We start from the raw sequence: 17289 nt of genomic DNA, 5'->3' as shown, positions 1-17289 counted from the left end.
CCCTCCACATTCAACCTCATAGCTTGGGGGGTGGGAATTCAAATGATTAAAAGAGAGATTGACAAAAAGACATAAAAAAAAGAAGAGAAAATATATACTCGTTTGAAATGTTAATATTTCCATCTCTTCCTTCTCAATTGATTATTTCCATATCTCTCATTTCATTACCTTTTGAAAATGATTTTTTTTCTTTTCGCGGAGTGGGGCGACAATAACGATAACGAGACGCTGATATTTACTTTAATTGCTGAAAAAAGTCATTTCCCTTGTCATCAACGACGATAAACGCTGGGAACTTCTCCACCTCTATCTTCCAAACGGCCTCCATTCCGAGTTCTGTCATGTCGAGCACCTCAACCTTGCGGATGGATTCCATTGCGAGGACTGCCGCTGGTCCGCCGATGCTACCGAGATAAAATCCGCCGTGTTTGCGACAGGCCTCTGTCACCTGCCGGCTTCGATTTCCCTTCGCGAGCATCACCATTGAGCCGCCGTGCGACTGGAAGAGATCGACGAACGGGTCCATGCGGCCGGCGGTGGTGGGGCCGAAGGAGCCGGAGGGAAGTCCCTCGGGGCACTTGGCGGGCCCGGCGTAGTAGACCGGGTGCTCCCGCATGTACGCCGGCAGTGGTCTGCCCGCCTCGAGCATGTCGCGTATGCGGGCGTGGGCGATATCGCGTGCGACGATGACGGGCCCGGTGAGACTCAGTCGTGTCTTCACGGGGTGCTTTGAGAGCTCCGCGCGGATGGCGTCCATTGGCATATTAAGATCGATCTCCACCGGCGGCACCCGCAGTAATTGCTCCTCCGTCACCTCCGGGAGGTACTTGGCAGGATCTGTTTCGAGCTGCTCCAGCCATATACCGTCCTTGTTGATCTTCGCAAGTGCCTGGCGGTCAGCACTGCAACTTACACCAATTCCAATAGGGCAACTTGCTCCATGACGAGGTAGACGAATCACACGAGCATCATGGGCAAAATACTTGCCACCAAATTGGGCACCCATTCCAATTTCACGACATATATCCATTACTACTTTTTCCAATTCAAGATCACGATATGCATACCCTTTAGATTCATCTGGTTTGGTAGGTAAAGAATCATAGTACTTACAAGAAGCATACTTTACCATCTTCATGGTTAATTCCGCGCTCGTTCCTCCCACAACAACAGCCATATGGTATGGTGGACATGCCGCTGTTCCAATAGTACCAATTTTCTCTTGAAGAAATTTACGAATAGATTTTGGATTAAGAACAGATTTTGTTTCTTGAAATAGATAAGCTTTATTAGCTGAACCACCTCCTTTAGCGACAAACATAAATTCATATTGTTGTCCTTTTGTTGCGTAGAGGTCAATTTGTGCAGGCAAATTACATCCCGTATTTTTTTCATCATACATAGAAATTGGAACATTTTGACTGTAACGAAGGTTAGTTGTAGTAAATACCTTGTAAACACCTCGACTTAATGCTTCAAAGTCATCACCATTTGTGAAAACTTGTTCACCTTTATATCCAGCAACAATTGCTGTACCAGTGTCTTGACACCCAGGAAGGACTCGACCTGCAGCAATATTCGCATTCTTTAAAAGCTGTAAAGCAACAAAGCGATCATTATCGCTGGACTCTGGGTCATCAAATATATTTCGCAAACATTGCAAATGCGATGGACGCAAAAGATGCTCAACGTCACCAATAGCTTCCGCGGCAAGCAACGACAAACCCTCCACGTCTACCTTAAGAATTTCTGGAAGCCCAGCACCAGGATTGACAACAGAAACATAGTCTTTTGTAAGCAGTCGAAACGGGGTATCATCGTGGGAAGTATGTGGAATCAATGGGACATACTTGAATGGAGGAGTTGCCTTTTTAGAACAAAATAGCAAAGAGCGGCGCAACATGAGAGGGATTGGAGTAAGTTTTTTTTTGTTTTTTTTTGGGGGGGTTTTGCTTTTTTTATGAAGTAAGTGAGTTAAGGTAAAAACACTGATAAATTCGTATGTGTGGGTGTGTGTAAGAAGACTGTGTAACGTTCTCTTAGAGATGGTAAAGCAAAACAAAAAAAAGAGTAAGGTGGTGAGAAAGAGAGAGAGAGAAATGGAAAAAGAGTAAAAAAGTAACTGACTTAAAAGAAAAAAACATGTAAGAAAATATCAATAACCAATTTCAAACAACAGCAAGAAAATAATAAAAATAAATATAGGTCTTTTACCTTAACCAAGCATTCTGTTCCATTTTTTTTGTTTTCCTTACCTGAATGCTCATGTTGGTCATCTTCCTTTTGAAGTGAATATTGGTTACATCTTCAGCAGTATCATTCTTATACTAAATTTCTTTTGTAAGAAATCTCAAAAACTCCTTGGCGTTGAAAAACAAAAAAAAAAAGATAATACCATCAATGCAAAACGCCGGAGTTACCGAAATGAAAATATGAGCATTCTCCTTCTAATTCTGTTCCACGAACTAGTACAGTGCAACCATTTTCCTTTTCTCTCTCTAGTAAAGCTTGAATTGGTAGCCTAGATGCTTTTGTCAGAGGATTATCGGACAAATCAAGTAATTTTAACCCTAGACAAGCTTCTCTACTGAGAGCACAAATATGATATACATCATCATCATGTATGTTATTACCAGAGAGATCGAGTTCACGTAGTGAACAACTATGCTTCACTGCTTCAGCAATTAGTCTTACACCCCCGCTCTCCAAGTGACATCTCCCCATTCCAAGAACGGTGAGTTTTTTAGCATATGAAATACCAATAGACATTCGTGCAGCTCCATCTACTTCAATGAAGTTATCTTGTACATACAACCGTTCCAAGTTTGGACATTCTGTGAGAACACTACAAAGTACTCTACCAGCTCCACGAAAGAGTCTACCAGATGCCACATTCAATACACGCAAAGCTTTAGATGAGTGTATACCAGAACGCAACAGTGCATTTAATCCATCTTCAGTTAGAGAGCATCTTGCAAGATATATTTCCTCTAATGAAGAGGCACAGCGACTAAAAGCACGACAGAGACCACGGTGATGACGTGGGTCAATGTAGTTTCCACTAATATCAAGTATTCGAAGAGATTTTGGAAACGACAAGGACTCTTCTCCGGATAGTGCAAAAGCTGGAATTACATCACTATCTGGAAGAAATAATTCCTGTAGACAATCTGCCTGTGAAACACCTTCTGCAATTGACTGTGCTGCAAGATCATCCATATGGCACAGTCGCAACTGTAAAACTCTGAGATGTGTACGTTGTTTAGTCATCACGCGCTGTATCATAGCACACTCTTCATAGTGAAGGTGTACATCAGACAAAGAAAGGTGCTCAAGTGTATCCCATGGCATTTTCCAAAGTGCCCGCAAAAGACTCGTGAGACCCACTGGACTAAATTTTGTAGATGCAATCTCCACAGTACGTAATGCACAGGCTAATGGAAGGACTTTGTCTGCCACATAATATGCGGTATTGTCATCAAAGCTACTTCCTATCATACGTAGAGTATGTACCTGTGCAATATCTGTTTCTGTGAGTGTAGCGTTAAGCAATGCGTTACCTGTAATAATTCCACTCTCCAGATATGTCTCTGCCAGCGGCGAAGGAGGCACTGTGTTATCAACACAACAATCATCATCATCAATAGAGTCATTGGTTAGAGACGCCGTTTCCCACATGACTAAAAGAAAAAAAAATCCAGAAGGAAGTTTCAAAAAAAAAAAAAAAAAATGGCTACTAAACTGTAACTCCAAAAAGAGAAAAATGTCAAATAAAGTGGATAAAACAACAAAAAAGGTAAAAAGAAAAACGCTCAAGGACAGTGAATGAGTAAAGGGGTAAGAAATAAATGCAAAAAGACCACAATCACAAGTAAATTTACTTTTTTTTAGTGATACAATCAACAAAGAAGGAAAAAAAAAAACCAATCCGGTATATTGGTAATATTACAAAATCATGAACGTTATATATATATATATATATATATATATATATAACATGTAAAATAAAAATAATAATGATAATAAACCGAAATTAGTTTCTATAGACTAAAGCACAGATAATGAATCTTTCTCTATGGATCAACTCTACACAGGCAAGAACAACAATAATACAAAAAGTAGGCTAAGACGTATTCTGAAACCTATCTAAATATAACAACTTTAGTTTGAACTTTCCACTTCCCATACAACGGTACCCCTTTTGTTTTTTAATACGTGGACGCCTCTGCTTTTCCTTTTTTATTTCTTTTTACTTGGTGTTCTGTTTGTTTGCATTGCCTGTCCGTTTTCTTTTTTATTTCCTATATTTCTTCCTTCTATTCTTTCTTTTTTCTCGTTTTATTGTAATAATTATCATCATTTCCTTCTATTAGATCTTCATTACGGCGAGTTTGTTGTTCATGGAATTATCACCAAAAGCGACAGAGAAGTCACGGTAGGAGACGGTAAGTTCACGAAGACGTTCCTCATCTACGCTGCCACCCATCATTAATGTGAGATCGTCCATGTCCCACAGCAGTTCTGCGAGTTGTATTAACGTGATGTTAATGCCTGTGAGGGACTGCAATTGTTCCCAGCAACTACCAAGCGATAATGTGTGTGTCACTGGCGGGTCCTCCAAATGCCACTCACGCAGTGGAATTGCTGGATTATTGTGCGCAGCATTTGAATTCCCGCCTCCCACGCGGTTACGGGCGAGATTAACGTAAAATCCCGTTACACCACCACGTCTATGTTGCGCATGATCACGCACCGCCTGACAAAATCTTTCCTGACTGCTATAATTAAGAACACGCGATGGGTGTCTGGATTTGGGTGGCCCATTAAGCGTATTACAACTACTAGCATCGTTGTATGCGAGTATCTCCCGCATGGAGGAGGAATTGCTGCGGGAGGTGCAGCGCACACCACCTCGTGGGGTCGGCATATTACTCGGATTCTTGTAAGCGTCTGTGATGCCAACAACTTGAATATTCTGCAACTTTCCTGCGGCGTGCGGTACTTGATGAATACCACGCGGCGTTTCCGGGTGTTGCACCGGCTTCACCCGCCGCAGATGCGCATATCCGAATTCCCGCGTTTCCTGCGACTCCACACTGTGATGTGCGTGGCGTCTGTTTTTTTGTTGAGTTGAAACGGCCGGCGGTGCGGGGGGCTCGACGGAAAATATATTTAACGTTCCCACATGCAAACGACGAGTGCGATCGACGGTGGCACGTCTTGATTGAATAAGCGGCTGCTCACGCGGCAGCGGGTGGATCACCGGTTGCATTCCACCAACAGGAAAGAAAAATAAAAAATAAAAAATTAGTCCCTCTCCTTTCTTTTAGTTATACCGAAAGGGGAAAGAAAAATAAAAAAAAAGAAAAAGAAAGAAAGAAATCAAATGTACATCAAGGATTAAAAGAAATTTTTTTGTCTATACATACATGTTGGGACACAAGAATAGACGGAACTCCTTCTCAGAGCCACATAAAACATTTACGCGTACCTAGCATCAATAGGGAGAAGCAAAAGTAAAACAAAAGAAAAAGAAGAGAAATATCCAAACACACGAACACGAACACGAACACAAAAAAACCATAACATTCATATAAACGCAATGAATTTTCAAAACAGGAAATAAAGTTAATACCAGGCATATAATAATATTATATTATTATATTATAAGTGTATTACCCTAGCTTTCCACCCATGGTGAACGACATAATGGGCAGACGGTTTGTCCACTGTTTGCCCACCATGCGTATAGACAATCGGAGTGCAGTGCAGAGTTGCGGCAAACGGCGCACCGCATATCCGGCAGACGATGACTAATGGCGGAGACAACCGCAAAACAAATAGGACACGGCTCGTGACCCGCAAAGTGTGCATCCATATTGCGACCAAAGAGAGTGACACACTCCCACACATTGGCAGAGCCGCCGAAAAGAAGAACCGTCATCTTAAGCATCCACGCACGCCACCGCTCCGTCGATACACCGCAGTCACGGCCGCTTTCAAATGTGACTGTGGGTAGTCGCAACGGAAAGGCCGTTGGGAACGTAATCTTTACGGTTACACTTGCATCCTCCATAGTGTACTTCAAGGTAATGAGGTGTTTCGCGAGACTCACAGATATTGTGTAATTTTCATTCACATCAAATGTAGTCTCTCCGGATGGACTCTTTGCAAGTACTGCGAGAAGACTCTCTTGAATCAGGAACGGTGATACATGGTCTTCTACAAAAGTAAAGAAGGAATCTTGTAATTTTCGTTCAATAGTTTCAAGCCAACTCTTGACAAGGGACAAGGTATTTCCTTGCAACAATAGTGCAAAAACAGCTGCAGCACCTTTCGCCAATTCTTTCATTGGATTTGTCGCATTGGGACGTGTTAAAGCAGCTGTCTCAAATCCAAGATTCTCACCACCAAGTTTCACCGATGTACAGAGATATGTACCATCGAGACGTTTGTTTCCAGGAACCGCAGGGGTAAGTAGAAGTGAAGAGAGAAGATCAAGAAGATGAAACACCTCATCTCGTTGTTTCCCTGCCATACTATCATTTACAGGACCAGTGAGTGTAATACACCAGGCAAGTAAATGAGGAAATAATGCCAATTTTTGCTTATTCGTTTTTGCAATAATATTTGTATTTCGCATAAACACATTAAGTTTCGCAGGTGATCTTACAGAAAGCTCATTACGTAGGTTTTTTAATGTACGTTTTGATGTAATTTGACGCATTATAGGAAGTAGAACAAAGTTTGAACGCATAAGTGTTAAATTTGACAATAGAGCAACTGCCCGTATAGCACTAGTGACAGTATCCATTCCGATGTTTTCAAGTCTTGCGATGGAGGTGGCACAAAGCCACTGATAAGCGTAATTCATCACACTCGCTACTTTTGTCACACTCACCTCAGAAGCACGTATTACAGAAACGTCAGATGTAATTAATTCACTAAGACAGTTTGACGTGAATGCTATCAGTTTTGTCACAAGAGGGACTTCATCTTCTTTCGTTTGTCGCAACGATACCACACATTCTGCCACCGCATCAAATAAAACGAGATGTACAGAACTGCGGAGTACATCATCTATGCGTCCATGCAGATTAGCTCCACGACGGGCAGATACGGCAGACACAACAACACGACGAAGATCTCTTGATGAAATTGGCACATCATTTGGTGATTGTGTTACCAATCGTCCATTTGGTGGCATGTGACGCAGTCTATAGCATCGTGCTAACATGTGCGTAATATCATGTACAAGCTCCGTGTATGCAGCTGCATCATTAATACGACTGGAGGTAAACTCTGAAAGAAGTTCCAACGCATCGAGAGGACGCTGCGATCGTGCGTAAGTAATGAGTTGATGTACAGTGCTAGCCACCACAACAGGTGCATTATTGAGATGACGATGAAGCGTCATTATGAGTAGTGCATGACGTAGTTCAAGTGTAGGTAACATACACATGGCTTCCTGCAGTGCGGCTCTCGCACGAGTTCCCACATTGGAGAGAATAGAATCTCCAATTACATCTGCTGCCTCATCAAGAGAGGCAAAGAACGCACGATACGCTGCTACAGCTGCAGGATGCATAGGTGCCGGTATCTTATTCTTATTATCATTCTTGTCGTTGTTATTTTTTTCATTATGAATGAAAAGTGCATCCAAAATCCACTCCGTGATAACACTTGCAATTCGTCGTGCATTATCAACAAGGACATTATTCGCATGTATCACCACATCACGAATAATGCCAGCAAGAGTGCAGATAAGAAGATGCGGTTCCGCATCACTTGATAAAAGCGATAAAATTTCTTTATCTGAGTTAAGACAAAGTAGCGCACGTGGTAATAACTTTGTCATTAATAGTTTTCGTATAGGATCAGCCATTGCCTCTTGTACACGTGCAGCTCGTAATAATGGTAGTATTACAGTCACAGTATCACAAGTTTCAATTGGAACAGAAACTCCAAGTAAATGCACGAGTTGTGCAGTTCGTATACACCGCAGCATGGACAGTTCCATCCTGTCTAGTGAACAATATCTATCCAGCATGGCAAAAGGAACATCATCTGCAGATGTTTTACTCTCACGCAGACGCACTTCATGTTCAGACCACAACTCCGCACTGCACGCAATACCCTGCAGTAAAGCACAGGAGGCAAATGGGAGCAAACGTGTAACTTGTCCACACGCTGCGAGAGCACAGGATGTATCTCGCATAACTTCATCAAATAGCTCTAGCGACGCCGTATCACGGCGCTCCACACTTACTTCGTATGAGTCCATCCACTCCTCCACGTGTTCAATCAGAATATTAAATTGACTAACACCAAGCGAGTGTGTTTTACGCGACATTGCAAGTAGTAGCGGATCTTCCGTTTCCTGCAAAGCAACGCGGAGTGCTTTAATAGACATGTATTGTTCTGGATGTAACGGTGGAGAAACACCAGCCACTATGCGAAATAGTATTGGTAATTCAAAGTCATCACAACTAAAGTTAAGAAGAACCGCCAAGCGTGCACCTTTTCGAAGAAGATCAGCCCACGTAACGAGTCGCTCCAATACTAATCCACCCTCATTTGCAATATCATCATCATCATCAGCATCACTTTGAGTTTCACTCTCACTGTTGTCCTTCTCTTCTGCCTCATCATCATCTTTTTCCGTGGACTTATCGCTGTGGCCATCACTACTATGGCTACTGGTTGACTTGGCGCCATCATGCAATACCGTTTCCTCCTCACTCTCAGCAGCAATAAGACGCAGTGTATTCTGCAGTGATATCTGCACAGCATGCCGAAGTCGTTCTTTCTCTTTGGACAGAATAATGCGTTGTTGACTTTCGAGCGCATTAACACAGCACTCTAAAGTACGAAAGTCAGCATCTTCACATGCTTGCAGGAATACGGAAATGAGACGTTCAGGGTCTTTCATGTCGTGTTTTCGAATACTTTCCCGCACCCACTCTAGATCACCATCCATGTTGGTGACCAGTTTTTGTACCTCATCACGAATCTCAATATCTTTCCACTGTAAAACCAACGAAAGTAGTTCTTCAAAACATGCTATATTATCCTCTTCTCCAATTTCATTTACGTTTTTCACCTCTTCTTTTTCTTTTTTTGTATTTACTTCTCCCTTCACTCTACTGGAGGAAATTCCTTCCATTAAACCTCTTGTAACTTTTAATTGAGTACTCTTGGAGGGAATAAAACAGGAACCATCGTAAGTCTTATCGTTATTAACAGTCATACGCAGAAACTGTAGAAGAGGTTTCCAAAGTTTACATATTGTATACTTTTCAACCAATTGTTCCGCTTCCGTTGATACACCAGGAATAGTGGCAATAGCCCCCATAACTCCTGCCTGAATCATGTTAAAACTGTCTTTAAAGGCAGTACTTTCATTGCATGATTGCCGAAAGAATTGAGCATTAGTCTGGTCACATAAGGTGTGTACACATTCATTAAAGTACTCTTGATGACGAGCAATACGTGTCATACTTTGCGCAACCACCGAAACAGTAATCTGCAGATAACGTAACTGTCGTGCTGACGTATTCATAGCAGTAGCCAAGGTTGTAATAATTTGACGAAATAACTTCACACATTTCATTTCTTCGTTTTCGTTTTCTTTTTCATGTTGCTCTTGTTGTTCCTTTTGTTCAAGACGTGCTGTGCGCACACAGAGAAGTTCCCACAGCCGCAGCACGGCGGAGAGCACCAATCCCCACTCCTGTGCACCCGCATCAACAATATGGCTTAACTTTTGCACGAGTGCATCACTAAACTCATCAACCGCGTTAGCGCAGCGCGAGTCACGGGTGAGAGGCACAAGAAGTGGAACAAGAGAGGGATATATTACTTCAGCCACGGATGAATCGTTGCAACGCATGAAACTATCAATAATGTTAGAGAGAAATCCATCATGAAAGTACCCAATAGCAGTTTGAGCATTATCCCCACACCATAATAACAGAAGCTCCCATGTACGTCTTATAACAACAACATTATCATCCTTCATGGCATCATAAAGGGCTATTGAGATACACTGGTGTATTTGAGGGGTGAGACGTCCAGACTCAACAATATCCCGTAGTAATGATAACGATGCCGAGCGTACGACTGGTGTTTTCGCCACTAAGCTACCTTTTACATTACCTTCTTGTAATGGCATAACAGGAAGCAACGATTTTTTCTCCACAAAAGTAATAATTTTTTCTCGCGCCGCAACTGGCTGCCGCATCATGTACCCCAATGCACACACATAGGAGTAGAGTGCATTTGATCGCTTGTCCAAGTTATCGTCTTGCAAAGCTTTTCCACGACTTTCTTCTATCACCTCCTTGTATGCATCAATAAGACCATCCACAATGAGATCAGCATATTTTTGTAAAATCTCAGGGCTAAAAGCGGCATTAAACGCTTCACGAGCATCTTTTCGCACAGTTGTTTCCATATCATTCATGCGTGCCACCCACACAACGGCGAGTGACGGCAATCGTCGCATCAACTCCTGCTGAAGTTCCTCCCCACGTTGAATTACACCGTGAAGAAGCGTAAATACACCAGCACGCACAGAGGCATTTGCATGTTCCGCGTGACGTATAACCGCCTCAACAATAACTGAGATGTACGAGATAAGTTCCCATACTGGTACAACGGCCACCTGACGGTTTAACTCCGTTAATGCCTTGAGCACTGTTGTCTCATTACTCTTCTGCAGAAGTTTCAGATTCACTTCAATCATTGCCGCATCATCGGCTCCACTTCGTGCGGGCAGAGCAATTCCATCCAAGAAACTCTGCAGACTTTCTGGTGCACCGCGAGCCGCCAGAAACGACTGCGCAGCGCGACCTTTGGCTGGAAGAGGGGGCATATTACAATAATAGCAATTATTCACGGATCTATTCTTTTTCCTTTTCCTTTTTTTCTTTTCTTTTTACTTCCTACCTATCTTTTCTTCTCTCCTTCCGTCCCTTCACACCTGTTTCTTGCAGTTATCAAACATATACAAACATACAGAGAATAAGAAAAAAAAAGAGGTAAAAAAAAATCAAAACAAAGAGAAGGTTAACACAAGTTGCGAATAAAATCCCCCCTCAAAAAAAAAAAAAACAAATAAGAAAAAAAAAGATAACTCGAAAAAATCAACATGCTGAACTGCGAACACATAAAAAAGGAAAAAGCATGAGTAAATGACAGAAAATACAAAAAAAAGGAAACAAATAAATCTGAAAAGACAGCACATGGAAAAAAAAAAAAAAAAATGAAAAAAAGTTATATCAAGGATTGTAGGTTGTACCGTTAAACAGGTAATATAAACATACCCGTTAAGATAAAAGAGAATTTATAATCTATCTTCTATTTTGTACCCAGTTTGTGACAAAATAATGATGACTGAGTTGTGTGTGAAATGCGGTGGGACGGTGTGAGAAAAAAAAATAGAAAAAAAAAAACGATACAGCAGGGTCAAAGAAATAGAAACCTGTACCTTTTTTTGTATTCTTTCTGTTTCTCCTACCTTCCCCCTTCTAGTGCTGTATAGTTTTTTCTTTCGTTGCTTATTTCCCGTTTTTTTCTTCTCTTTTTTCTTTAACTCCCCACAAATGTCACCACCTTTTATTTCTCGCTTCTAGAAGAACATGGCTAAAAGGATATCTCAAATAACATAGTTTCCTCTCAAAAAGTTCCATAAATTTCTTTCTTTTCGCCTATGTGTTATTTTTTTTTTTGTTCTTTTCCTTGGACTCTTCATTTATTTTTGGGTGTTCTTTTTTTTCTCTTATCTTGTGTAGACGAAACGTAAATGTGATCAACGGAAAAAGATTTATCAGATTATCCATTGATTTGAGCTAGAAAAGAAAAGCTTTTCCTCTTCCTTTTCTTACCCATACCCATTTACTCCCGCTCTTGGTTCTCTTATCTCTATTTAAATTTAGTTGCACCCGTGTATGATGGTGTGAACAGCAGTAGCTCCCAAGAACTTCCTCTTCTCTTCTTTTTCATCATCGTATTATCTTCTAATTGAGAAAAAACTACATTGTCCAGTACATCATAACGGAATCGTCCAATGGTTCGCGATGGGCACGTGTGAAACGCCCATGCGGAGGAACCTTCAAGGGTGCAATTTCACGTAGTGGGAGTTTCTTCCACGCCTCTGGGAGTTCCAGCATAAGTGAGGAGCAGAGGTATCCTTCAGTTGCAAGTTTCCTAACAGCCTCCTTCGCAGTAATTCCCTCCTGGCAACTTTTAAGAACACGCTCTATAATGTAATACACATTCACTAGCGTGGCATCATCTTCACGTCGTAGACCGTGAAAGTCTTCTGCCAATATAGCGTTCTGTGGATTCAGTTTACAACAATTGGCAGCGTTATCAATAATAAGTAAACGATCCATATCACGTCCAAGTAATCGTAAATCCTTTGTATGTAACGGTTCTGTAAACCAAAGATCACTGCGATATATGACTTCATCAAATACAGTTCCACTTTCACTTAGTTGTTCTACAACAGGTGATGCAGTTTCTTTAGTGGATGCTGTCCACAATACAACTTCCAAACCCTTCATATGACGTAGCGCATTGAGTACATGTAAACAATATGGACGTAATATAGCGGCAGAAAGATTCATATCTCTATTACTGACAAGAGTTTCATCAAGATCAAAAACCACTGTTAGTGTTGGACACGTCTCATGTGCCTCAAACTGTGGTAATAAGTAATTCTGGAATAATGGTTTAGCCAACTCACCAAAACGTTCCCGATGATTCTGTATTCCACAACGTTCTCCTGATCCAACCACATCTTTTAAACGACGACGTAGAGATGATGAAGTACGGGTAAATGAAGTAGTGCGAGTTGAGGTAATGCTTGATAGGCCACGTGAGGATAAATCTGTTAAACCACCACTTCTCGTAGTTGAAGGTGTTTCTGGAGTAGACACTAAAACAGAGGTAGAATCCGAAGAACCAACACCAGCGGCACTCCCACCGGGATCCTTGTATGGTGATGCTGCCAATGTATTCATTGGTATTTTTGATGAACGCAACTGACTGTGCCAATACGACTTTATCACACTTGTCTGTTGACTCCTGTAGAAGGAGTCAAGGATCCGTCTCTCAGTTGGGGAATACTCAGACATGTTGATAGTGATCGAATTTAATTCAGTTGTGTACACAAGCTATTTATCTATCTATCTATCTATCTATATATATACCTATATTCCAAATTAGGTGAAAATATAATATCCACTATCGTCTAGAATGCGTGAATGCCAATGTACGTATGGGAAGTCGTCCTCAGATGTAGGGGAAATCGTAAATGATTATTTTTGATGAACTACTCCTGTAACGTACAAAGGGGGGCTTCGTTTAACAGCTACTGTAAACTATGGAGGAAAGAAAAAGAAATGAAAATGTTCCTTTTCTTAGGAAAAAAAAAACAGATTTCAATAATCTAGTTGTTTATTTTCCTTTTTCTTTTTTTTTCGTCCTTTAGATTAGATATTATTATTTGAGATCGTATAACCCTAGTTATGGATCAAAAATCAAACAGTTTCCTTCTATTATGTCTATATGATCTTGATTTTTATTGCACTTCGACAGTAAATGCCAAGATGCCGTTTATACCTCTATTAACGTAAGTGGATGGTAGAAGAGACTTCAAAAAGTAAAAAAAAAAGAAAGAAAGGAACCAGAAAAGAGAAAATAAAATAAGAAGGAGGTTTACCCAACCCAAGAAGTGAATTAAAAGTTAGATTATATAGAAATATAGAAACTGTAGATAGATAGAGGTAATTCAATTGTTGAGCAGAGACAGACTCCGACGCACCAAGTTCACATACACACTAGTGGTTTCATGTGATATGAGAATTTTTTTTTGTTTCTTTGTATATACATTGTTTCTTTTTTTTTGTCTGTAAAATGAGAAATAGTGATCTTCTATCACTTTCTTCCTCATGTTTTTCTGGCTTTCTTCATAATTTCTTCCACCCTTTCTCTCACTCACCTCATGCGCCTTTTTCTCTTCGTTGCTCTTCATTCTTCTTTCGTTGTTGTGGTTTACTGAGGTTGCTGTCTCTCAGATCATCTATTAGCGAGATAGTACATGTAAATAACTGAAGTCACACACCTTAAGTAATAGTGCCCTTTTCTTTCATGTCTTCTTTCCTCTTCATCTTCTTCTTGTTGTTCGCTATTGCAAAACGGTGCACTACAGTGACTTTCTTTCTCATTCATTCATTCCTTCTGTTTTTTTTTGTTTTGTTTTTCATTTCATTTCTTCACGCCCCCAACCTACTTACTGCCCCAAAAGTACTCTATCCTTTAGGGTAATATCTATCAGTCGATTCAGTTTGTCCACCTCAAGCTTGCGAAGGCTCTTTGCGTCATCGGGTTCACCCTTCTTTGGTTTACATAGTGTACGCAAATTAGGTGATAATTTAAGTATAAGCACAGACCCTCGTGAGTCGCCCACAAACACGACAGGATCTTGTTTATGGAATACCACATGCGTAAGTTTCGCATTCTTTACAACCGTCTGTGTACACAATGGTTCCCGTTTGTTCTTATTCAAATCAAATACAAATACTTTTCCATTCGAGGTAACGGCGGCGAAGACAGTAGAGCTGTATGGTGCCCATGCAATATCACCCACACAGTCACCCACGTCAAATGTCAATAGTGGTTGTGTAGAACTCTTCAGCCACAACTTTACCGTCCAGTCAGCGGAACAAGTGAGAAATACATCTGGGTGAAACGGATTCCATCGACACGTATACACTGGCATTGTGTGTCCATCATAACGCTCCAAACATTGACCATTATATCCTTTACTGCACAACAAAACAGATCCCTCTTGAGTACCAACGATAAAAAGGCTATCGTATGCAGAAGAGAAATCAAAGCAGGTGCCGCTCAGGCGACTAAGCAACATGGCTTCAGGATCTGAAGGACAGGCCCCTGTTGTTATTGTCATCACATCTTTAAATACCAACTCTTTCTTGTGTACAGACCAACTGGTAATACGTCCATCTGTGCTGATAGAATAAAATTGAAGATCTATAGTACGACGACACCAGTGAATTTCCCAAACAGGATCGGTGTGTTTACCAGAGCGCACATCTGCTTGACAAATTGGTTTGGTACTCTCTTTTCCATCTTTACCTTGCATACGTAAATCAAATACGCAAACAGATCCATCGTACAAACCACAAGCAAGCAAAGCAGTTTCTTCAGGATGAAAAGCAAGACACATAACTCCACTTTCCACATTAAAAGACATCTCTGGATGTGCTGGCATTTGGTTTCCAGGTTGAGTGGGTACTGAATTTTTGAGTGAAAAACAGTGAACTGCACCTTTCCCTTGCCGCTGAAAGTCATAGCTTCCATAACCAACGGCAAATAGATCTTTATAGCGGTTATTTAAGGCAATGCTAGTGACAGCACGATGCTTCACTTTATTTGTAAAAAATTGCCACAATGGTAGAAGATTTCCATCCTCCTTATACATATCACTTTCATCTTCCCAGTATTTAAAGTCTTCAATGATATCATAGCAATCATTTTGGTTAACCATTCTCTCAACAATTTTAAGAGCATGACGAAATCCAGTTGAAGTTAAAACTTCTTCTGGAGTCTTAATATCATTGGATTCCCCAGCAATAGGAATATGTTTTTCATCTTCCTTATTACTTCGATGGTTAGTTGCTTTTTTATGCGCTGCTGCAGCCTTTTCATTTTGTATACGATCCTCCTCATAAGTATCATAAATTTCCCATGCAGTTGCCATAGCGCTGAAATTCATAGATGGTGGCGGATCTGTTACAACACATTGCTCCTTTATTGGATTGTTCATGGTTTGACTGCCACGCTCTCTGTAGTTAAACTGATTCTTAAGAATACTCGTTGATACACCTTCATCCACCAAGTCTGGATTTAACTCGGCGCGTGCGGCGAGCTCTGTCTCCCGCTCACGGCGTTGTCTATCATCCGCCTGTTGCACTGCCTCCGGATCATCCTTACGTACAGTACTGCCATCCATTGAGAAGTGCTTCGCTGTCTGTCCAACACTCGGGAAGAATCGGTACACCCGCGCATCTCTCTTGTAATCAAAGTACACCGGTGTTGACATCACGGAAGGATCAGTGCCCTTCAACATGCGTTCCACTACCGCCTCGCGGTCATCTTCCTCGGCCGCTACGCCTGTTGCGACTGCAGTTGTGCTCGCCACGCCCGCGTCAACGGAGCCGCCAGAGGTGCAACTCCAACGACGATTCCCCGCGGCAATATGACTTGGGCGGTGTGTTGCAGTATCCATATATACGTATATATAGATATATGCTTGTGAGTCTGTCTGTGTGTAGTAATGTAGCTGTTACTGTGTATTTGTCTCCCGCTCTATCAAAAGGAAATCTGATTTGGAGAGGGGACGGGGACTAATTTGCGCTCACACAGAGTTTTTCCTTTCTTATTTTTAAGTAGTTTTAAGAACAGCAAATAGAGTACCAACTAGAGAGATCGAAAGAAAAAAAAGAACGAAAAAAAAAAAAAAACAATATATAATAACAAATACACCTGGAAACAAGTAAACAAATATTGTACACATAAATAAAATAAAAAACAGACTGAAGGTGATGGATAACGATGATCATATTTTTTACCAGTACCTGTACACGTATGTTATTTATGTTTGTCACAAAGTAGTAAATACAGCTCATCCCTAAAACAAATAAATATATTTGAAGAAATAAAGAAAGTAAGTCTTATCAGCAGAAGTGGCTGATGACTAGAGAACTTACCATATTTCTTTTCCTTTCCTTGTTGTTTGTTTGTGTGTATGTACGTGTGCATCAAGCTCTCATGTGTGTGGGGCACAATAGAAAGGAAAAAAAGGTCCACAAACACACAAATATATATATATATATATATATATATATATATATATATATATATATACAAGGAAGAAAACAAACAACTACAATTAAGGCCCAAAGCAAAGCAAAGAAAAAAAAAAAAGGAAAAATGAGATAGAGGAAAAAAGACCGGTGAAGTGGAAAAAGGAATGTGACTCGTACACACTCTTACTTTTATACGAAATAATGAATAAAACAAAGAAAACTAAAAAATGTAACGAAAAGCAAAATAAATTAAAAAAAAATACAACTGTGAAAAATGAAGAAAATAAAAATAAAGTATTTTGTCAGAATCTTCAATTCAGCTCAAGACAAATATCCCCAAAGTAGCCCTTTCTCTTTTATTTATTCTTCGTTTTATTACCTTCCCACTAGT

The 17289-nt window shown here is 40.7% G+C and overlaps 6 protein-coding genes across 6 annotated transcripts; all 6 read right to left on the bottom strand.

Annotated features, from left to right (window-relative positions):
- Nucleotides 1-235: 235 nt before the first annotated feature.
- LSM04_003664 (Fe-S hydro-lyase) lies at nucleotides 236-1903 on the bottom strand (the record flags this gene model as incomplete). Its single annotated transcript, XM_067337859.1, has 1 exon — nucleotides 236-1903. The coding sequence occupies one exon, from the start codon at nucleotides 1901-1903 to the stop codon at nucleotides 236-238; it is 1668 nt and encodes a 555-aa protein (XP_067190726.1).
- Nucleotides 1904-2397: 494 nt separating this feature from the next.
- LSM04_002049 (Leucine-rich repeat) lies at nucleotides 2398-3678 on the bottom strand (the record flags this gene model as incomplete). Its single annotated transcript, XM_067337858.1, has 1 exon — nucleotides 2398-3678. One exon carries the CDS (start codon nucleotides 3676-3678, stop codon nucleotides 2398-2400), a length of 1281 nt encoding a protein of 426 aa, XP_067190663.1.
- Nucleotides 3679-4369: 691 nt separating this feature from the next.
- LSM04_003050 (uncharacterized protein) lies at nucleotides 4370-5272 on the bottom strand (the record flags this gene model as incomplete). The annotated part of the gene is made up of 1 exon (XM_067337857.1): nucleotides 4370-5272. The coding sequence occupies one exon, from the start codon at nucleotides 5270-5272 to the stop codon at nucleotides 4370-4372; it is 903 nt and encodes a 300-aa protein (XP_067190706.1).
- A 408-nt stretch (nucleotides 5273-5680) lies between these two features.
- LSM04_008777 (uncharacterized protein) lies at nucleotides 5681-10876 on the bottom strand (the record flags this gene model as incomplete). Its single annotated transcript, XM_067337856.1, has 1 exon — nucleotides 5681-10876. One exon carries the CDS (start codon nucleotides 10874-10876, stop codon nucleotides 5681-5683), a length of 5196 nt encoding a protein of 1731 aa, XP_067190890.1.
- A 1159-nt stretch (nucleotides 10877-12035) lies between these two features.
- LSM04_001911 (FCP1 homology domain) lies at nucleotides 12036-13142 on the bottom strand (the record flags this gene model as incomplete). The annotated part of the gene is made up of 1 exon (XM_067337855.1): nucleotides 12036-13142. One exon carries the CDS (start codon nucleotides 13140-13142, stop codon nucleotides 12036-12038), a length of 1107 nt encoding a protein of 368 aa, XP_067190657.1.
- Nucleotides 13143-14299: 1157 nt separating this feature from the next.
- On the bottom strand, nucleotides 14300-16318 carry LSM04_002704 (WD40 repeat; the record flags this gene model as incomplete). Its single annotated transcript, XM_067337854.1, has 1 exon — nucleotides 14300-16318. One exon carries the CDS (start codon nucleotides 16316-16318, stop codon nucleotides 14300-14302), a length of 2019 nt encoding a protein of 672 aa, XP_067190690.1.
- Between the last annotated feature and the right edge of the window lie 971 nt (nucleotides 16319-17289).

The sequence above is a fragment of the Trypanosoma melophagium genome (assembly GCF_022059095.1).
Source record: "Trypanosoma melophagium isolate St. Kilda chromosome Unknown ctg26segment0, whole genome shotgun sequence".
Taxonomy (NCBI): domain Eukaryota; phylum Euglenozoa; class Kinetoplastea; order Trypanosomatida; family Trypanosomatidae; genus Trypanosoma; species Trypanosoma melophagium.
This window is presented reverse-complemented; position numbering and strand designations above follow the sequence as displayed.